At 40.8% G+C, this 23,566-nt stretch overlaps 1 protein-coding gene across 1 annotated transcript in view; it reads right to left on the bottom strand.

Annotated features, from left to right (window-relative positions):
* Positions 1-23,566, bottom strand: part of PTPRR (protein tyrosine phosphatase receptor type R) — a 146,223-nt gene that overhangs the window by 54,005 nt on the left and 68,652 nt on the right. Inside the window, exons 6-8 of the mRNA XM_027721955.2 lie at positions 20,532-20,687; positions 10,112-10,222; positions 5,585-5,847 (exon numbers count right to left, since the gene is read on the bottom strand). Of these exons, the coding sequence (XP_027577756.2) occupies positions 5,585-5,847; positions 10,112-10,222; positions 20,532-20,687 (530 nt within the window). The remainder of the gene's footprint in view (positions 1-5,584; positions 5,848-10,111; positions 10,223-20,531; positions 20,688-23,566) is intronic.

Here is a 23,566-nt window from a genome sequence, read left to right as displayed (position 1 = left end):
TCTTCCACCTCCAAACTTGAAGCCCAAACTATTCAAGATTTTCTTTGTAAAGGTATCAAATACAAGATGTTTCTGAGGAAGAATGCTGAAGTCAGACAGAGAACAATAATTTCTCTCATTATTGGGACTAGATGTGTGTATACCTTGTGCTAATGTTTCAGACTTTTTCCTTTGGCAGTGAGTTCTACAGACTCCTATGAGTTATCTGAATCTACCTTTTTAAATGATATAAAAAATACATTGCCTTTCCTTTCCATCAGAATATCTCTTTTTGTCATGTTATAAGGAAGCGGTCAGAGATGAGCATTTAGCAGCATTATAATGCACATTATTTTCACTTTTATTTCATTATACTTACAGTGAGCTGTACTCACTGCATGTCTAATGAATACTTCTTAGAACTTGAGAAAGAATTTAGGATCTTTAGGACGGTAAGAGAAAGCTCACTGAGTACAGTCTATTAACTGAAGCATAGAGTTTTTACAGTATTGCTCTGCTTTGTGGGGAAAAGTAACATCTCACAATCAGAGTTCAAGCCAAAATTCACTCATCTGTTATGTTTGTAGGGAGCTACACTTCACTGATTTAGATGATTTTCCCCCTACTATTCTGAAGTCTACTGATTTTCTCCAGAGGCTGCAGACTTGGTTGCACAGTGTCTGTTGAACGAGGCCAGTGAGTAGCCCCCTCTCCAGTTTTGCTCTTGCTGGCTCTTCCCAGAGTAACATCTGTTTTCCTGTGTCACAGTTATGTCTCCATTGCACAATTATTTTCTTTCACATTTTAAAAATATTTTATTATTTCACTTATCTGCCAGGTTTTTGCTCTATTTGCCAAGTTTCTTTCTATCATAGTCTCCACTCTCTTGTATTTATTTGCAGAGAAAAAAATGAGCACAAAGCCCATATAAAATGTTACCTGCTCTGAAGGAGAGTCTTGTATGCCTATGGCATCCTGATATGTGACCATGAGGAGCTCCTCCTTTTAGATAGAAAAATTTTCTGATGAATATATAATAGATTAAGAAAACACAGTGCTGTGATTTTTTCCACTAATTATTTAGATGTAATAGCCAGAGTTTTAGGTCTTTGTGGCTAGGATGGAATACAATGCTCAAGAAAAATTTCCAAAGCACTGTTTGTGGTTTTCAACACACAGTAGAAGAGATATTTTCCACATTTTCTTTTCTTCCATGTATTTTTGCATAATAACTAATTTGAACAAAACACCATATTGCACACTAGTTAGTTGGAATACAGTTTTCATAGTCATAAATAATATGACTGGAACTGGAATAAATAAACTGGAACTAAAACTCACAGCAGCAAGGGCCAGAGGAAATGTAAATCCAGCTGTAATACTGTGTTGGTGTGGTAACATTTATATTTATATCCACCATGCTTGTCATTTAGCAACTCACTGCTTGTACTAAGAATCTTCAATGCTTGATATGTCAGAATTAAATTTAAAATACCACATTCCATTTCACCAGATTCTGGTTTTGGCTGGAACCATTCATATCAAGATGAATTTTGGATCAACAAACAGAATAAAAGGAAGCCTTACTCTGCTAAAAGAAAAAGTATATATTATTCATATAAACCTATAAAAGCTTAAGTAGAAAAATAAACACTGATGCAATATTCATGGATGTGCTCACAGAAGAGAAAAGGATCATTTACATTCTAAATTCAGGCATCGGCGCTATGATATTGTGACAGTTCATCACTGAAGACACCCACAAGAGAACACTCACTCTCCTGCTCCTTTGGTCAGTAACAGAATGGTGTGGGTTGACAATGGAGAAGGCCTTGGCTGCAAAGGAGCAGCAGTTGTGAAAACACCAGAAGAGAGCAACTTCAAAGCATTCTGTACTGAACAATCCAAAGGACGCCAGGAGGTTGTGAAGACAGCTCTTCACTTGCCTGCCTCAGCATCAATCATTAATTGTAATAGAAAGGGGGCAGTGCCTCTTTGTTCTGACAGTCCTCTCACCTCCACACCTGTCAGTTCATCCTTCACTCTTGGCCACCACCGTTCCATCCCTTTCCCAACTGCAAACTGCACATGGGCACACATCCCTGATCAGCATCTAGGAAAATCATAGAATCAGAGAATAGTTTGGGTTAGAAGAGACCTTTAAAGGTCGTCTAGTCCCACTCCCTTGCCATGGGTAGCGACAGCTTCGGTTAGGTTAGGTTGCTCAGAACCTCATTCAACCTGACCTCGAATGTTTCCAGGGATGGGGCATCCACACCTCTCTAGGAAACCTATAATCAACTTATATCCAATCTAAATCTACTTTCCTTCAGTTTGAAGCCATTCCCCCTTGTCCTACTGCAACAGGCCCTCCTAGAAACTTTGTTTCCATCTTTCTTATAAACCCTATTTAAGCACTGAAAGGTCACAATAAGGACTCTCTGGAGCCTTCTCTTTTCCAGGCTGAACAACCCTAACTCTCTGTCTGTCTTCACAGAAGAACTGTTCCAGCCCTCTGATCATTTTTGTGGCCCTTCTTGCTCCAAAAAGTCCACATCCTTCTTATGTTGGGGGCCCTGGAGCTCAATGCAGTACTCCAGGTGGAGTCTCATGAGAGCGGAGCAGAATCGGGAGCAGAATCGTCTCCTGAGGCCACTGGGGCAGTTATCCTGACTACGTGATCACCTTCCGTCCCCCAAGAGCTACAGCCAAAGGATAAAAGCGCTGGCCGCCGCGCTGCCGGAGCGGGGGATGCGGGGCAGCGCTGCCCGCCGGCTCTAGGTGTCACCCTCTCCCGCACGGCCGCATCCGGCAAGGCGTGTGTCTGTGTGGCATACAAGTCATCTGCGGCATTCTACACATTTGATAGTGCAAACGCTGCATAATCTGCTGGGCGTCTGAGCTTTATAGAAATAGCTGAGTAAGAGCCTTTCCAGATGTGCAGAAAAATATGTTAGTGGACTTGGCTCTAGTATTCAGAAGCACAATACGTTTTAAGAAGCTGGACAAACTCCCAGAAACATTTTTATCTGTGCATAGTTGTCCATCAACAATTTGTTTGCCTCTGTACTGGCCAATGTTATTCCTATTAAAATGGAAAGGTTCCGAGAGCCTGAGGCTAATGTGGTGCTTTGTGAAATTCAGTTCCACTGTATTTTTGCATTTAGATCATAGAATCATATAATAGTTTGGGTTGGAAGGGACCTTTAAAGGTCACCTAGTCCCACTTCCCTGCCATGGGCAGGGACAGCTTCAACTAGATCAGGTTGCTCAGTGTCCTGTCCAACCTTACCTTGAATGCTTCCAGGGATGGGGCATCTAGCATCTCTTTGTGCAAAGTGTTCCAGAGTTTCATCCTCATTGTAAAAAACTTCTTCCTTATATCTACTCTAAATCTACCCTCCTTCAGTTAAAAATCATTATCCCTTATCCTGTCAAGGGTATGCCTCTCAAAGCAGCACATAGTGTGCAGAGCAGGGAGAGCTTGAGAGACAGGCATAGAATCATAGCATCTTAGAATAGTTTGGCCTGAAAGGGACTTTTTAAGGTCATCTAGTCCAACACCTCCCTGCAATGAGCAGGGACATCTTCAATGAGATCAGGTTGCATCATCTGACTTTTCTGTCTCCTGCTTCAGAAAGTTTGTCACAAACTTCCACCTAGATGGCTAGGCACAGTGGTTGGCACACTCACTGGTTTGCACCATGGACCGTTGATTTCTATTCAAACAGATACAGGTCAGGATCATACAGGGCATTTCATGACTATGGATCACACTTAAGGAATCAAATCAGGGACCAAAGGAATCTCCATGCTAAGTTTTTCAAGGAGCCTGCATATCCACTCCAGCCTGCCAAGAGCTTCTTCCCCCAGCAGAAACCAAAATCAGGGTAGCAAAAATTATTGAATGAGTACCCTCAAGCTGTGGCTTTGGACAGGAAGGGGTCTCCTGGGTTGATCCCGCTCCATATTGACAGAAAAAGAGCAGTCAGTAGACTGTTTAGTGCATGGCTTGCTGCTTGCAGCGTATAATGAGGATAGCCAAAGTTGTCTAGTGCAAGGTTTTTGTTGGGGCAGAAAGGTGGAGAGGAGTTTTAAATTGTCCACTTACCTGGTCATCAGATGACATCTGAGGCAAAATGCATTGGTGCATTATTAATTTTTGCCTCCAGTGCTTCTGAGTGTCAAAATATGTACAAATTTGTTCATAATACAGATTACAGTAAATAAATGAGAAATACATGCAATAATAGCTCCTTATGTAAGAGGAGATGAAGATAAACTATTCCCTAAAGTTCTCTCCCTCACATCCCCAGACCTTTGTATCACTGAGCTTGAAATAAACTTAAATCACCATTTCTTAGAAGTGGACTTGTGCTGATAAAATCTAACTGCATTAAAAATGACAAAAAGAACTGCACAATGGGATGTTATCACAATGACTTTCACTTTTCCATGGTGGTTGATTAGTGTTCTTTTACAGTAGAAACTAAAGTGTTTACTTGCTTCCTCCATTCCTTTTTTTTTCCCTGCAGTGATATCACTAGATATTTTATGACAGTTCTGCCTTTCAGCATCTTTTGCTGATAGAAGACTCAGTCCCCCTCCCTGAGCTCTATCTGTCATAAATCCATGTATAAAATCTCTGTCATCTATGGTTCAAGCTGAATCAGAGTTACAGCTCAGTTGAGAGTCTTTACAGATGAGTCTCTTCTTGGTCTCCACATGGTGTCTGTTCTTTCATTTATTGTCTGTGCCAGGGCAGAAGAGTTCAGTTGCGTGGCTGCATGCTACATTAGTTATTCAGAGCACTGATACTTTATGAAAGTGGCCTGAAGCCATCAGACAAGAAATTATATAGGTTTCGAACAGAGGAGGGACAGATGTCAGTGTGCATCCTCCTGTGGGAAGAATAACTGGTTTTATAAAAAGAGCACTGGCCCAGTTTTTGAAAGGTACAATGAGTGGCAAGGTTGGGTGCCCAAGTATTTATGAGAAACTGCACACAAGGGTTGGTTTCATTATTAATCACTTCTTCCTCTTTTTTGTAAAGCCTGTAGACTTTGAACTGTATCTTGACTATCATGGAAGGCCAGACTTCAGAAGAAAAATTACCTAACGGTGATAATGGAAACGCTGTACGAGGTTGCTAAATGCACTCAGTGTAAATATTTCTTCTTTCTAAGTTTTCCATGTGCTAGGCACTCCCTGACAATGAGAACATCCTTTGCTGAGAATACATTACCAGCCCTTGAGCCATCTGCCAGGATCTCCAGGATCAAAACAGGCAAAAATCAATGTAAAATGAAAAATTATTGAAGTAATCATTGGAAAGGGGAATAAACTAATTAGCAAAAAGAAAAGCCACTAATGTAGTTAATCTCAGCCCAAAACTGCACCTTTTTGCATGACCTGAACCTCTGGTCATATGAAAAGGCAAGGAGAGAGAGAATACCCATGAGATAGATATTAACACACCAAAATCTCTCTTCTCAGATGTCTATATGGCAAAGTCTCCCATTGACTGGCAGAAGGGAAACATGAATCACAAAGCGGAAGTTTAAAAAAGCAGAATAAATCCTGAATGCGTCAGGCACCATCCTACCTTTCCTGGAGCCCCACGGGTTTCATTCTGAAAGGAGAAGGACTGGCACACAGGGGAGGTTTGAGCTCAGGAACACACTGGCCTTGAGGGTCCACTACAACACTGACAACCTTTGGAGCTTGTTGAGGCTGGACCATGTTGTTGGTGGTCTTACACTCGGACTGAGATGTCTGCAGGGGAAGGGGCGACAGGTGGATCTCCTGCTTCTTTTCCTTCTCTTGTCTCAGTGACAACTGGATCTTCTCCTTTAATCTGTACAGAACCTAGAGAAATAAAGAGGATAGCCCAATTTCAGTTGCCTAGTAAACAAGGCAAGGAAGGTATCACAAATGCTGGATAAGATTTCTATATGTGGCTTGCATTCCTAGAAGGTAAGTCACAAATTGTGTTACACAGCATTTTCCACAACCAGAAAAATATTTCCATTATGTAAACTTCAGGGTGTACATGTAGGCAGCAGGGATTTTAACAGTTCTCACTGTGAGTCAGTAATTATTTGTAATACTAGCAGTTGTATTATTAAAGGGGCAAATAACATAGAATGGAAATCAGTCACAAAAGACACTGTGAAGAAGGAAGTAATGATAGAGTAAATGTAGAAAATTTTTTGAGCATTTTAACACAAGAGAAGCAATGGTACAAAATAAAATAGATGCTCATGACATATTCAGGTGCAAATCACTAACTATAGCAGCCTCAATTTGTTTTAAAGCAGATGTTCTTGAAAGCACTTACTCATCTGGCATGGAGCTGATGCTTGAACTTTACTAGGTCACTTTTGTAATGGTAGGCTGCTACTACTCTGAAATACTCCTCAGGATAAGGATACGCCCCAATATCCTCAGAGAAACGCTACCTATTCTGGAATAAAGCTGAAGCGATGAGTGGCCTATGAAGTTATTTAAGCATCTGTTCAGAAAAGCCTGCTTTATAATTACCTAGAACATACTGTAATATCAGGATTCTCTGTCCACCTATTGCTTATGACCATGGATGTCAGACATCTGCATTAAAAGCTTTTCAGAAGTTGTACTGATCTTCTTCCATCAAACTCCACACTGACATTGCTGAACACTGGCTGGGAGAGGGCTGGCAGGTAGCATGTGCTTGGTAATGTCACTCCAGAGGAACCCACGTTACACCTGTTTAACGCATCTTATCTCTTTGGAGGACAATTGCAAAAATGATTTCTGAGCTGTAGTTGTGCCATTTTCGATGTGTGCCTTACAACCTATGATACTTACAAGAATTACTATCATAAATACTGCGTAAGAAGGTGGAAGGCACTTTACACAGTTTTTTGAAGATGTCTGTAGATATCCTTATACTTTCCACTCTGCTTTATCTGTTCCTGTAAAGCATTTGACTTGAATCCTTGAATAATGGCAAAGTCTAGACCAAAGCATTTTTTCCTCTGCAAGTCAGAAGCTCTTTGACAGCTGTTGGCTCACTACTGCACATAAAGATCTATCTATCCATAGCTTACCAGTGAAGACTGGATATATCTGATGGGTTTGTTTGTTCAAGGATTAGCATTAGAGGTTTAGCTGGGATCTGACCTAATGTAATTAGCAATACACCCATTAAACAAGACTTAGCTAAGTAAACCATCTGTTCATTCAGAAGAGTTTAGAATTGCATGGATAAGATCTCTTTGCCATTATTTTGCAGAAAAAGCAGCCCTACTGTGAAGCAAGGGCACAGGTATTGATAAAGATAAAATGGAGGCTTGAAATATTTTAACTCTCTTTTACTCCACTGATTGCTTTGGTTTAATTTGTTTCTAGTAATCTGCAGACAAACAGCTCAGATATTCACAGCTGTGACAATGCTCACCATACCTTCTTGTCACTGATATGTTTTGACATAGTTTCACTCCTTGGAGACCCAAGGAATTGTGGTTTTGACTTCCAAAATATGGACAAGTATTATTTCATATCTTTTTTAATAATCTATTATTAGACCCTAGGTAAAAAAGACAGCTTGAGAGTAACAGAAGTTGAAAAAAATCTAAAGAACCACATTTGATCTAAGTGCTAACACACTTTCCTCAGAAAGCGTGACGGGGCTATCATCACTTAAAGTACTTCCTACTCCACACTTTAAAGGACCTTTCCAAGTCATCTACAGATGCAGGCTAAGCTTTCTGCTTTTGGACCCTTTAAACTACAAATAACCACCAATGGACAAATAGGTGCCTACCCTGTAACTCCAATAAAGAGTCCGCATTTTGGCAGTCTCATATGGTTGCTAGAGCCAAAGCTACTCAGGATGAGCCAAATGCCTTATAGTGTGATAGATTGCAATGGCTGAATTTGAAATACTGAATTACTACTTTTCATAATCTGCCACTCTGACACACACTAAGTGGGATGAAAAACAATGTGAGCTGTTTCTTAGCTTTACAGATTGCACATACCCCATGTATCAGCAGGTCCCAGCAAAATCTGAGACACTGTCCATTTACACAATCTAAACAGTAGCACACATAAAAAATATACAGGTTGGACTTGGGAGGCAACAGAAGGGTGAATGTTTGCAGAAAAGACCACAGCATCACAGTAATTCCATCTGGAAGGGAGTTCAAGGAGTCTACTAGTATTTACCTCTGCCTTAAGTTCAAATCAGCTACACCCAAACTATTTCTGACAGATGATTTCTTAACGGCTGAAAACTCCCAAGCTTCCCCAAGCAACGCAATTCAGAGTCTAGTGACACATGCAATAATAAAAATCTCTTTAATGAGTCAGCAAAATCACCCTGTGAAAAATTTGCTCCTTTTCCAGTCCCCAATGGAGAAAGTATTATATTGTTCCTTATCAAAGCCTTTGAAATCTTTCTGTGTTTGGGAACTGTCATGCTCCTGCTTGCTCTTCTTTTCCCTGTAATAAATAAACCAAATAATTTCATGTCTTCTGTGTCTCTAATCACTCTTGCATCTCTTTCCTCCTATAATTGCCTGACATTTCTCACAAGTGTGGTAGAGAGAGACCACAGAGAATAAGACACAATACTACAACCAAATTATTACCAGAGCCAAGTTGAATTCAGATCTTAAGAGATCATATCCTCATTCATACATCCCAGGGCAAGAAGTGTAATTTTTGCAACACTGTTATGTTACTCATTTACCTAAGTGTATGTTCTCTGGTACTGCTGAAACCTTTCCTAAAGAACATATTTCCTACCATATTTCCTTTGCCACATATCTCCTATGCTGTATTGATGCACATGATTAGAGCTCTTGTCCCTGCCAAGCATCATTCTTTGTCCTTCTCATCTTTCCTCCGGTACCTTAATATTTGAAGTTCTGATATTGTCCTACACAATGCTAACAATTCCCAATACTGTCTGTGCATTCCGGATCATTAATGAAAATACTGTGTAGCACCAGGACAAGGGCAGGCAGCATTTTCTATATCCTTCCAGTCAAACAGTCAGTAATGACCAAAATATCTCTTCTTCAAAGTAAAAAGTTAGTACTTTTGGAGTTACCCTTCTATTTTTGAGTGAGATGGCATGGAGAAATGGAGATGACAAGGAAGTAAAAATTATATAAAGCAACAATTTTCTGTGGTAAAATAAGTGCTTTTCAAATCTTAGCGAGACTTTAAAAGACGAAATAACATTTTGTTATAAATGTGATCATTTTTTAATACCTTCAGTTTAAGCATTCTTTCCATCTTGAGGTTGTAAGTGGGAAATCCATTGAAGTTAAAGAAAATTAAATGTGTTTGAATATATCAAAAGACTTCAAGATACTATGTGTTTATAAATGCTGCTAATTGTCAGAGAATTCAGTAAACACTTTCATTTATGCACCACAGAAGAATTACACAATTCAGAGAAGGAAAATATGTAAGATACAACATTACAAAAAATGCAAAAATTACCCTATGAAGGTCAGTGGTGGTGTAGTGTTGTTCATCTTCTGTGTGACCACTGCACATCTCATACTCAACATATTAGAAGTATGCCTAATGCTCAGAAACCTGACCACTGAACTCATACAATGTGAATGGCAAAGTTGCTCAAAAATATGATTACTCCTTCATGTACTTACTAGTCATTTCAGTGTAAAATTTGTATATTTGATACATAAATATTGACACATACTCTAACAACTGTGCACTGATAATTTTGTATCAATGTGATGTTGTTTTTACTATCCTATAAAACTGAAATATAGGCAGGTAAGACCTCAGGGATCTTGGGACCTTTAGTAAGAAGCTTGAGAAGTCATCACTCCTGTTCGTACAGTTACTCTGCAGATTTAAGAGCCTGTTATTTATTTCTTCAGCTTCCTTCTAGTTACATTCTTCAATTGGACTTAAAATACATCAAGAAATGTGGTTCTTCAAACTTTGATTTCCCAGCACTACGAGAGAGACCAACTTTTACCTTGTAGCTGAGTTTTTAATAGCTTTGAGAAAACACCTCTGCTGTAAAGAATGTGTGACCCTGTCCTTCAGACTGAGAAAACCATGATGCAAAACCCAGGAAAAAAACAGTAAAAAGGAAACTTACCATTAAACAAGTCACTAGAATGACAAAGATGCTGAGAAATATGACAACTGCATAAAATCCTTCTTTGCTCCAGATTTTGTCTGCTTCATGCTGGTCTTGCAAAACATTTTTCTTTTTTTAAGCAAAGAAAGAGAAAGAGAAATAAGTTACACTGTAGCATGTGCAGATTAAATAGCTCTCCTTGGGCATTAATCACCCCGTCAGGTTTGTCACAGTTCACATTCCACCGTATATGACACTCACTTTGAACGCAGCAATCTGCACACTCACCCTGGCCATGCACCCTGCCTGCTCCCCGTCTGTCAGAGCGGGTGCGACGCAAGGCTCCCAACAGTACACAGAGGATCTAAGATTCTACCTGGCTGCCGAGATAATCCTCCAGCAGGAGTCACAGGCTGGTTGAAGGTAAGCACACAAGACCCACTGTCTTTCTTGGAAATTACCTGGTCATTAGGTGAAACATCAGTGCTCCCACCTGGGCTTTGGGAAGCACTCGCCCTGCCTCTTCCTTCCCAATGCTTATCTCTGGCCCCAGCACTCACAAGCCACCTTCCCACTGTTTACACCTGACACAGGAGCAAAGGGCAGATGACTGGCTGCTTTGCCTTCATGAGCCAGGAAGCCCTGACACTGTCACCTCTAGATTACACACACACATATGTAAAAAATACTGATTTTTATGAAAATAATATCATTATCTATCTATAATTCTGATTATGCTTAATCTCATTATCTTTGGTTTCTTGCTGATAGTACATTCTGAAACAGCTGTGCACATTAAAATTTCCAGAAATCCTGGGGAACTCCTGGGGATTATGAAATAATTATAATTGTAAAAGCATTTATTTTTGCCAGTGTGGAGATTTGGCTGGACTATTAAATTACCAGAATTTCACTATGTTTTCAAATATACCCTCAGTCTAACTGCAATAGACTATTTAGACTAAAATATGCTGCCTTGTGTTTCTGTGAGCACAGTTCAGTAGACATTGTGCTCCCAATTTTCAGCTGCTTGCTTTTTTTTCTTAATTAAGTATTTTCAGTACAATTTTCAGACTGAGTAAAAACAACTTCTTAAATTCTGGTTTCCACTGTAAATTCAAGGTCTTGGTGTTTCCTCTTCACTGAAATTCCCCAATGGCTTTAATCAAACTTCTTGTTTAACTAGTGAGTTGTCTTCCCATCCCAAGGTGGCCTTTTTTCCTCTCTGGGGACATTGTGTAAGAACTGGCAATTTTTCACAGAGAAGAGTTCTTCTGTTTAAAGGTGAATGGCTGCTCAGTAACTGCAAGGACCCTCTAGCACTTACATGGGTTCTTCATGCTCCAATGTCTGCTTAGCCACTGATTAGCCTGCTCTTTTGGGCAGTTAATATATCAAGCAAACTCTTTGTCTTCATCAGCCTCCGAAACACAGAAAGTCATGATGATGACAAATTAATGTGGAAAAGCTTCCTGAGGAGCAGGAGATAATGGCGTGAGGAAGAGAGGACAAGCTGACAAAAGTCTGCTGGATGGTGGATCCCAATATAGTTTTCATGGTTCTCCTTTCAGCACGGGTTTGTGCCCTGCTTGCTTTGAAAAGGCTAAAGACAATCCAGATACAAGACAATCCACAGGTCATACTGCCACAAAATGCAAACATTTAGAGAGGAATTTGGTAGCATGGCTAATTTACAGAGACTTGCCTGCAAAAAGGAATGCATATGTGTAACTGGGAGTTGACTGCTTTAGAACTGAAAGCACAATAAGGAAAGTTTTCTTTGGAAGTCATAGCCCTGGGGACCAGAATGGAAATCCTTCATCTCATTCCGAGCAACTACAGAAACCAACCTTGTGAAATTAGTATATTTGTGTGTGTATAATCATGCAGTGTTTCATGGTCTGGGCTTTAAGGTATTGCAGGTATTGACAGTTTGAAAAGATTTATAAGTGTCAGTCTGATGTTTAACGAGCAACTTAAAAACCAGGGCTTTCAAAGAGAAGCTGGAAATCTTGCCAAATATTTCTGCAAAAATTGTTCCTAGACATATTTAAACACTGCTGCCACTGTAGCAGGGTGCAGCTCTCCACGCAATCTGCTACCTCAGCACAACAAGGTTATTCTGCTGCACTCATGGCACAGGACTTGGGTCCCAATACTGGCTCAGAGCCCAGATCTGCAGCTGCTCTGCATTCAGGACCGCTCCTGTTGAGCTCCATGGGAATCCAATGGCAACAGCAGCAGCTGCAGCTGTGGCCCATTAGCTATAAACTCAGTATTTGACCCCGAGTGAGTTACCTGATGGCTTTCCGGTGTTTCATATCTCTCAGGAGGAAATCCAGATAAAAAGCAGGAGCTGAAGGAGAATTGGCCATGCTGACCAATTGTAAGTCAGTAAATGCTGAAAGGACAAATACACTAAGAAGTAAATGAAGAGCTGTGGTGGCAAAAAAAAAGTTTTCCCCCTGGAGTTAAAAAAATGGTAACCCCAGAGGGGGTGGTGTCCCTTGGGGTTGAGCCAATCAGCGCTCCTGCAAAATATAAACATATTACAACCAGGCTGGAAAAGAAGGATGTTGGAGTTGTAGTTGTAGTTGGAGAAGAGTGGCTATGTTCTGAGACCACGAGGAGAGAGAGAGGGGCTCGGAGCCCCGTTGGGGGCTAGGTACCCCCCTAGCCCCAGCTGGGGGGCTGCAGAAACTTGGAACAGTGTTAGACTGGGCCAGGTATCTGTAGCTAAGAGCTAGGGGAAGTTTCTCCACTGTGAGCAGCAGCAGGAATGGCAGCAGAGACAGCAGTGAACGGAGAGACTGTGGCTGAAAGCCAAGAGGTAAGAAAAGCAGCAGAGGCGGCTTTCAGCCAAGCAAGAAGATACAAAGATGTCTAATGCAGAGAGAGACAGAGCAGGACTAAGCTCTACACAGAGTTTTGGGGTAAGAACTGAACCAACCCCCCCAAAACCCCTTTTGAGACTCTTCCTAGGAGGAGGGAGATGGACTCTGGCTTGAGAGAAGTCTTGGAGTGCAGCAGTACCGGAGAGAAGAGCTAAGAAGCTCAGAGACGTCCCAGAGCTGGACCGGGATGGCCGGATGGAATGCGGAGGGGGTGACCTTGGCCCCCCTCCCCCGCTACTGCCAAGCTGGCAGTTTTGAGACAGAGCACAGGAGCTCTGGTAGAACGGTTGAGGCAAAGACTTTCAACTGAAAGCTGCCCTAACGTTCTGACTCAGAGGTAAATCCCCTGAGGAAGGGACTTTCACGAAGATGCCCCTGCACTTTGTGATATGCCCGTGGTGAAGCGAGTTTTGTCCCTGCTGGCAGTCCACGGGCAAGACCTTCGATTGGAACCGAAGGGCTGAGAGGGAGAAAGGAGACCCCCCTTGTGTGTATTGGACAGAGATTCCAGCTACGATAACTCCAGTTACAGCTGCTGCTGCATGGAAGAAGAGAGGCTGCTGCCCTGAGAGTGGAAAGGATCTTTCCTTTTCCCTTCTAGACTTTTATTGGAAGGAGAAGAGATTTGATCCTTTGTAAATACTGATTTATCATAGGAGAGATAGTTAAGATTATGTATATGATGTATTGTAATATTTATTTGTATAGTGATTGTAATATAATTCCCTTTCCCCCCATATTGAGTCTTGTGTTGTGTCTGGAAAACCCACCTCACACTGGGTTGAGTTGCGGGAGGGGGGCTTGGACTCGGGAATTGGATTTTGGGGGTCTCAAACTACAACAAGAGCTAATAGGATTTTTAGTCTCAATGGGTGAGAGACTTAAAAAAACTTTAATTCATTAGTGTCACAACAGTTTAAAATATTTAATAATGGACTTTGTATACGTAATTGAGTCTAAGAGAATGAATCTCTACAATGTTTGTCTAATGCTATGTGTGTTCAGGATACGTCTTTCCCTCATTTGTCTTTCTAACAATAACATTCAAAGAATATTAACAAATTCTGTAGAAAAGGTAAAAAATGTACAACCCAACTTAAACTTACTTGACACTCCATTTTGAAACACTTTAGTAGTACCTTCACCTAACCAAGGAAATCTCTCCCCTGGATCTAACTGGTGGACAGCAGAATCATTGCTTAAGCTTCTTCCTAATGACTGAAGAAGCTGTGACCTCCAGTAACTCATGCCCATGATAAGGAATTGCCTTCTGACACATCAGTGCTGGTCATTCAGAATTTTGTTCCTTTGTCTGGAAAAACTGATAAGAGGGACAGCAATGGCCACGCTCATTACAAATTGCTGACACCCAGGAAAAAAGCTTGCAGGATGGCCAAATGCTAGACGAAAAAGAGAGGATTCTTGTCCACAACCACAGGCGATAAGCCTCCTGCAGGAAGATGTGCTGTGTCTCAGTTAGCTGATGTTACTCCACATTTCTCTCCCTCAGCTGGAAACCTTTCCTGTCTCAGAAATCCACCAAGACTTTCAGACAGTTTTTGAGGAGTGGGAATGTACCACTACAGGGTGGAGGATATACTCAAACTAATTTGCAAAAATCTACAGCTGGTAAAGGTGGGGGAATATCAGAGAAGGTGGAGTGCAGGGCAATTCCAGTAGCTCAGGCAGCATCAGGTCCTACAGCAAACCGGTATACAGGAGGAAGGCATCATTCCCTAGAGTTTGATTCCATTCCCTAAGGAATCTTCACAATTGGGTGAGTCTTTCAGTCAGACTTAGCCAGGTTAACTTAAACTGTTTAAATTCAGCATAATTCGAGGTGCAGAAAAATCAGCGTATTCTTAACAATGCCATTCAATCAGTAACCTTACTGAAGTTAATGAAGAGTGCCTGCACACAAAGGTATCTGCTTTGCTCTGAACTGGAACAAATGCGTTTAGAAAAAACTATGTTTTTAAACTTTTTTTTTTTTAAAGACACTAAAAATCCACTCTGGCCTTTCTGGGTTTACTATAGAAAAATAGTGGAGTATTTCTATAAGCAAATAAAATGAGCAGCCAGCTTTTAATAATAACGAGAGACATTGACTTGTAGTAATCACTGTGAAATCTGTGACTGAAAGATCTTGCTGTGGTATCAAGACCTGCCAAGAAAGGTAAATCTTCACTGGAAAATAGGTGAATTTGCAAATTGGGTCAGTTAACCCCAATTAGTTCCTCAGGCTGAAACACTAATGAGACCACAGCAAGCTGTAGGTCTGAGCTCAGAGGAAAGCTGGGGATCGAACGCAAGATCAAAAAGGGTTCATGGAAGTTCACAATAACTTTGGTTTTTTCTGTGAAGGCACATTAGGAAAGGCTACCAAGAAATCATTTCCACCCCCAGTGAAAACATGCAGGAATGCTCAGGCTCACAGGACACTGGATAATAGCCACTTAACCATGTCTCCTATGACAGGCCTTCCCCAAGACTCTACCTTAGGCACATATGTAATGAAGTGCTGTGATTTTACATCCAGGCTGGCAGGCCTACAGGGCTTCTGTCCCTGTTGGGGTGTTCTGGGTGCAGCTGTGCAGGTGTAACACTACATCTGCCTTGCCTGATCATTGGAGCATGACCCTGTGCTCTGTTTTGTTCCCAGAGCCTCTGTCAGTCCAGGCTGTTGTAATTTCTAAGATACTGCTTTTGATCATTTGTCCTTACAGTTTCCGTATGCTTTAAGTGCATGATTGCTTCCTTTGATTTCTTCTCTAATAAGTTAATATTACACATTTCAAAGGCAACCAACAGAAGCTTTGTGCAAGGAGGCTGTAATGATACATTTTGGGATTGCATAATTTTGGAATGAACTCTGGAATTTCTCCTTCAGTGACACATGTCCAGCTGGCAGATAGCTTAACTCTCAAAAGATGTAACCCTTATTTTACTTACTGTAACTTCAGTTACTTTTGTAATTTAAAACCACTTCAAGTTCTCTTCCATTCTAGTAAGCTCTGAAATCCAGAAGTATTTTCTTTTTTTTCTCTGAGCAAATTTAAAGACATTAGGATGTCAGGATTCCCACACCATGGACTGCCTGAGTCATTGAATTTAGTGCTACCATCAAGCACCTATTTGGTACTTTGTTCTGGAGAAGTCTGCTCCTGAACCTGTACATACCATGGAACAGAACACAATCCTAAATCCCACTTCAGACACAAACTTTAAACCATAACAAAAGAGCAAATGCTACAACTACAATAAGCCATTGGAAGAGCAAGGACATATGAAAGGAATGGCAACGATTCCTTTAAATTTTCACATTCCCACAGGTACATATCTCATTCTACACCATGCAGCAAAGTACTCTAGTGGTTCCTACAGCAAAAACATATAGGGGAAGTGCTCTTTCAGCTACTGCAGAATAAGCAACCGGGTTATAAATTTTTAGGCAGGCAATTTAATTGAAAATAGATCAATCAGTGATCAATGTATCAGCAGATGTGAACCACCAAATTATTTCTGTAATGAATGGAAATGTAGTTCCAGCTACCTACATCCACTGAAACTTTTGCTGTTTATGGTATCGCATGGGCTGAGACTTGGAGCAGAGAACGTCAGTTTCCCACATGGGTTTTCCTACACAATCTTGGTAATATTTCCTCAGACAGGCTAATCTGCCCCATCATTAACCCTCTACAGCTGGGGGTCTAGTTTAAGTTAAACCTTGTTAAAAAGAGTCAACCAAGCAATCTCAGGAGAGGTGTCCCAGAAATGGGATGAACTGCCTGTTGAACATATCTCTTTGTTTACTGTAGAGAGAGCCAGCAGACTTTCAAGCTTTAGATAGCTCATACTGAATATATAGCTGAAAAAGGAGAAAAATTTCAGCCCTAACACCTCTGTGTCAGCCACCCATTTAGAAAGATGAGGGTACTGCTTCCATTCTGCACAAATACACTGATAGTGCACATACAATACTGGCTGTGAAGCACTCAGACTTTGGGGGCAGAGTGTACAATTTATTAGCTCATGATTTAATTAGGATTGATACCTCAGAAATACACACACACAATGGAAAAAAGAATGCGTCAAAGCTATGTAAAGCTTTGTACAACTGTATCTTCCTTCAAAGTTTTGCCTGTTTTGGTTTGCTGTTACTTTGTTTGGTGCAATTTGTTCTTAGAGCAAGTTGTGAGAAGAGTAAATAAGTAAGTAGTAGCTGACCAAGTAAAGATTGTATGTCGCTGCCTTTTAGTTGTTATTTTCTGTGAAGTCTTACACATGTAAACTATTGAGATCCAAAAGGAATATCTGTTAGTGCAAAGCTGCATGATTTTTCAGGATTGGTGCCTTAGCTGTATAATCTGCTATCAATTGAAATATTAAAAGAATCTCTTGTTTCTTCAACAGTATTAGAAGGAGCTAGAGTCTGCACAACTTTGATTCTAATAATCCTTTTCTAAATGACTCCATCTGCTTGTCTACATTTTTTTCCAGAGAAAATTCAAATATCTGAACACTCCATCTTATTGAACTATAGCTAACTCAAGGTAAGATCTTGACTTCAGTGCTGCTTTTTTTTTTCCAGCATCTTTTCATATCTTGATGACATTTCTCCATTCATCTATTATTCATATATGTTCTTGCCCCATGTCTACATGAAGTGTTATTTGTAACTGAAGCACTTGGAACAGATACTTGCATCTATCCCAACTGTCAGACTCATATGCTTCAATTACAAAGGAAATTCTTTTCTAAAGGAAGCTTAGCTTAGGTTGCTGATGGGTGATATAAAGACTTGATTTACATTTGGACAGCACTACTTTGCTTTGTTTTGTATTAGAACAGCTAACAGTCGAGAATCTGCTAATTTTGATAGTGGCAGGTTGCTGTAGTAGAACATGAACTGGCCTTGGTTTTGTATTCTAGATTCTTAGAGTTAGAATACTTAAAATCAGCAAAACAATTTCTAATCAGTGTAAATACAGGTGGGCATAACAGCCAGTACTGATTCAGCAGTGGCTCAAACATAGGTCTGGATGCAAAAAGTCCAGGAACTCTTTATCCATACAGGGAAACACAGCTCATTAGATTATTTAATTTTTTTTCCCCCACTCTTTTGGACATAGACATCTCCTCTGTCAAAATGGGAGTTTCCACTGAAAATGCTGATTCTTGATAACATGATTGAAGCTGCTTGGCCCCTGCACTGAATTCTGAAGGTCTTTATATGTAGGTAAGGGCTTCTAATAAGACGTTAAATAAAATGCAATGTGATTTGACCATCTCTGTGAGCTCAGTGGTTTCCTTTCCTAAAGGACTTTGCTTTTTTTCATTTGTTGTGCACACCTTAAATGGTCAGCTCAGAGTTAGTGTCCATCTCACTAATAATGTCTCAGACACAGTGGAGATGATAATGCAGTCTCTGCTTTGAAATAGATTTTTTTCCCCAAAAATTGATGAAGTCATAAAAATAATAGCTACAAGTTTTTTTACCCTCTTTTTGGAGTAGGTAAAGAAAATAAATCCCTCATCTCTCCTGAAAATAGAAAGAAGCATGGGTATAATGTAAAAAATCAGTTTTTCAAAATAATTTCAGACACAAGTTACATGGGTAGTAATGGTCATACCTTATATCTGCATTCCATTCATCACTCTACTGAAATTGTTATAGAGATCTTTGTTCTGTTCCCTACACTTCTCTTGCAGTTGTCTGAAAACCTGAGAGCCTTTATTGACCTCACCAAGGCTTTCGATACTGTGAGCAGGAAAGGTCTATGGCAGATTTTGGAACACTTAGGTTGTCCCCCCAAGTTCCTCAAAATGATCATCTCACTCCATGAGGATCCAACACAGCCAAGTCAGATATGGCGATGCACTTTCTGAGCCCTTTCTAATAACCAATAGTGTGAAACAAGGCTGCGTTCTTGCACCAACCCTATTCACAATCTTTTTCAGCATGATGCTCCAAAGGGCCATGGCAGACCTCAATGATCAGGACGGTATCTACATTTGATATCGTACTGATGGAAGCCTATTCAACCTAAGGCGACTGAAGGCCCACACCAAGACCTTAAACCATCTTGTCCAGGAGTTGCTTTATGCTGATGATGCCGCCCTTGTCGCCCACACAGAAGCAGCTCTGCAGCGTTTAACATCCTGCTTTGCAGATGCTGCTGAGCTCTTTGGGCTGGAAGTCAGTTTAAAGAAAACAGAAGTTCTCTATCAACTGGCACCTCAGGAAGTCTTCCATCATCCCCATATCACCATTGGCCAATCAGTGCTCAAACCAGTCCAGCAGTTTAATTACCTAGGTAGCCTCATCTCATCGGATGGTAAGATTGACAGAGAGATAGACAACAGGTTAGCAAAGGCATATAGTGCCTTCGGAAAGCTTCATAAAAGAGTTTGGCGAAATAAACACTTGAAGAAAAGCACCAAGATCAGTGTTTACAGAGCCATTGTGCTGTCTACTCTGTTATACGGATCTGAATCATGGGTCATCTACCGCCAACACCTGCAACTCCTAGGACGCTTCCATCAACGCTGCCTCCGTACAGTCCTAAACATCCACTGGTCAGATTATGTGACCAATACATCTGTTCTAGAACAAGCAGCAGTCACAAGCATTGAGGCCATGTTGCTGAGAACACAGCTGCGCTGGGCAGGACACGTCTCAAGGATGAAGGACCACCGCCTCCCTAAGATCCTGCTTTATGGTGAACTTGCCACCGGCTGCCACAAGAGAGGAGCCTCGAAGAGAAGATACGAGGACTCCCTGAAACAATATCTCAGCCTTGGCCATATTGATCAACATAACTGGTCTACTCTGGCCTCCAACTGGGACGTCTGGAGACACACTGTCTATAACGCTGCTGATGCCTTTGAGAACACACGCAGGATCACTCTTGAGGAGAAAAGGCAACGCAGAAAGAATCGTGCCTTGCAGAATTTACCACCTAAGGAGTCTTTCTGCTGTGTCTTTTGCAACTGGACATGCCTGTCTCGTATTTGCCTTTTTAGCCACCAGCGCACTTGTGTCAAACATGGGTAGAGACCTTTCCCAAATCTTCGTTCATGAAGGCCAGCCATGATGATGATGAAATTGTTATACCTGCTGACTCACACTAATAAAATGAAAGTCCTTATTCCCACTTCCTTTTAGGCAATTGATGAATGCTTAGGATCTCAACTCTGATTTCAATGGGAGCTGAGCTGTGGGAGGAGGACGTTAAAGAGTAAATAGCCTCATGAAGCACCACAAAAGTAATTTAACAGGGCTAGTTGGATGGAGCTCTGAGCAATCTGGTCTAATGAAAGGTGTCCCAGACCATGGCAGAGCGGTTGGAACTAGATGGTCTTTAAAGTCATTTCCAACCCAAACTATTCTATGATTCTATGATAATTGCCTTATAGTAGTGATGCTATCTTAGCCTACCCATTTTCTACTTCATGCTTGAGAATCTCAGCCTGAAAACTACCAGGGATGTAATAACTGCCTAATTTGTATCAAAGTGCAGGTTAGAAAATTGATAACCAACCTCAGGGGAGACCTCTGTTATTCCAAACTGAGACAAACTCTGATGCAAAATATTGATATTAAGGGAACGCAGCACTTCTTCAGACGGGAGCGCCTCAGAAATTCCTGGCTTCCTGTGCAGTGGGGACACAAACAGTTCTACACAGTTCTTCTTCCCCTAGGGAAAAAAAAAACAAAAGCAAAACCACAGGAAGGGTCTGATATTAGATAATCTCTTCGGACTGTAAATTACAAGTATAATTCCAAAAACAAAACTATAAGATACAAAGGCTGCAACCTGCTTTGTGAGGAGACCATACCTTTTCCTTGTCTCTGTAAATCCCAGGTAACTGTGTAAGAAAATGCAAATACTGTATGTGGGCACATATGCTTTGTCTCGATCACTATTGACAAGGTAGACTCTTCTTGGGTCTAGTACCATTAAACAAGACAGGTCTGTGTAACATGATGATGGGAGAAGCCGTGGGATGGGGTCAAGGGCAATGTGCCACCACAGATTTTAACAGATAGATGATCTGAGCTGAGCTGAAACAGGAATGCTTAGGATATGCTGTGATATTTGGTCATTGCTTTCTAACCCCTTTTCAACATATTGCAGATACATACCACAACAAAGTATAAAGTCCTTTTAGTCAACTGCAGTGCAACTCTTAAAAATGGCACAACAAAATGAAAGGACCAGGAAAGCTTTTTTTACACTTAATGGGTAAGCTGAGAATGTCCACTCTCCCATCTATTAACTCTTGCCCAGATGTCTTTGATGCAGTCCTGGCAGCCTAAGAGGTTCTGTATTAGAAATGTCAGTGATATTTCACTCTGTTGCAAGGGAGCAAAAGGAAAGACTACCAGGAGTTTCTCTTGTAATAGACTGGAACAGCATCTGAGACCAGTGCTCCAGACAGCATTGATGCCCAAAGAGGTTGCGGGAACCCTGGTTCCCCAGGACTATGGCCAGCATAGCTGACACTGTTACATAGACTCCAGACCTGGGGGATTCCACACACATGAGGTAGGCATGGAGCTGCTATCTGCATTGGTGCCTGTGCAGGCAGGAACCTCATGGTCTGGTTATTTGCTATTCATCCTTATGGGATGGGAGAGATCAGTTCAAACTGGGATAATACTGATTTCCCCTGCCTCCTTCCCATCACTTTGAATGCGCATCATTATCTCCACTGAAGTGAAGAAAAAGACATCTTTCGCTATTCTTAAAATATCTAGCTTTGCATTGAGAAGTAGAGCTGCACAGAAAGGGACTCTTTCAAACATGTTTGCCCTAAATATCTGTGCTCTCACACGTGCTGCTGGTCCATCTGCTCAATAAGATTGGTAAGGGCACTGGCTACTGGTGGGAGTTGAAACTGATTTGAAGCTGTGGTTCTACTCAGTCTCTGACAGGGGTAGGTGACTGGTGCTGGGTGCTGAGTGCAGGTGGCAGGCATCAGGCAAGGCTTGGTAGGGATGCAGCATTCCCAGTATTTTGTGCATCCTCTGTTTAGGAGTTCCTCTGCCCATTAAAGGGCCTTTATGGGAGAAGGATTTACTGGAAAGGTTAAGGAGACACTAGAAATACCCAGTTAATACTTCCTGGTACCCTAGGTGTTGCTACATGTAAGAGGTTAGCAGGGTCTCCGCTCTCCCTGTGCCCAACCACATCCTGGCTTCCAAACTCCTGATCACTTCTGAGAGCTGTTCACTTGGCTGGGAGTTAGCTTACCTCACTTCAGTTGTCTAAATTACCTTCAAAGTCAATGGAGAGAGATTGGCATCTCTAGAGAATTATTTAATCCACCCTAAAATAATTGGATAGATTTCAATGCCTCTCTTCCTCCCATTACCCTTCTCTATATTGCTTTTACAGGGAGCCTAGATGAGTAGCTTAAACTACACACAAATGAGGTGAGATGAATTTTGATGTGCTCTGCTTGATTGCTAGCACCTCTCATGAGAGGAACTGTTTCATGTTAGAAGGATGAAAAGTGGGAATAATGTCTCCTAATATATATTTTTCTTCCTTGTGAATTTTGAATTCTGTGTGAAACTTTCTGGGTGAAAGTTTGCTTGCTTTCTTATATCACTGAAACATTAACTCACAGTAGATCTTTACAGGTGTGGAGAAGACTACTTAAATAATAGTACTTACTGTATTTCAGGCTATATGAAGGTGCAAAATGACATTACCTCTTCCCTTAGATCACAAATGAGAGAAGAAAGCAAAAAGCAGTGGAGCCAGTAGGAAAATAAACTACATATTTCTTCTGTTTAGTTACATAATTTCCAAAGAGCATAGTAAGAAAGCTACTAGGTGACTCAGTACGTTGAAATACTCCAGAAAGATCTCAGACTCCAGAACATTTTTCATTTAATTGTGCTTTTCTTTAAATATGTCTTTAGACCTTGCATTCTGGTCAATGGGGACAAAGGAGATTTAGCATCACTTGTCATGAATGAGTGACATCCCGATGAACATGAAAAGGGCTGAATTGCATTCCTATTGATCTTTTTTGCTGTATTTTTTGCGAGATCCTTTCTCATAGAGACATTATTTGAAGTAGTTTTATAATCCTTTTTGATGCATACAATCCTATCAAGTTTTCAAGGCAGGAAATACTTTTATGCTGAACTTGTCGGTTTTCTTCTCTAATATGCAACCTGCACGCAAAATAAAATAACTCTTCTTCCCTCTGCAAAGTGAATTGAAGGCTAGCAATACACACATGATGTTGAGTTCTCTTGCCTCATGGTAAAACTCATAAAAAGACAACAGTGTTAAGAATACATACACAGAAAACCATAAAATGACAATCAGTTTAAAACAGTCTTTGTTGCTAGAAGCAAATTTATTGCTATCTTTTGCAAATAGGATACCATAGTCTACAAGATCATTTCGGAGCATAGCTTATTACAGCAGAATAACAAAGCATGAATATTAATATTGTTAGAAGACATTTAATTTACTAATGGAAAGTCTGAGGTCAAATTGTGAAGATGCCTTTGAAAGAAAGAATCACGTGTATTTTTAAGCAATATTCAACC

Source organism: Pipra filicauda, unplaced genomic scaffold, assembly GCF_003945595.2.
Source record: "Pipra filicauda isolate LSUMZ 115617 unplaced genomic scaffold, ASM394559v2 scaffold93_size3172892_pilon, whole genome shotgun sequence".
NCBI classification, from domain to species: Eukaryota; Metazoa; Chordata; class Aves; order Passeriformes; family Pipridae; genus Pipra; species Pipra filicauda.
The sequence above is the reverse complement of the archived record's forward strand: the minus strand, read 5'-3'. Positions and strand labels throughout refer to the sequence as shown.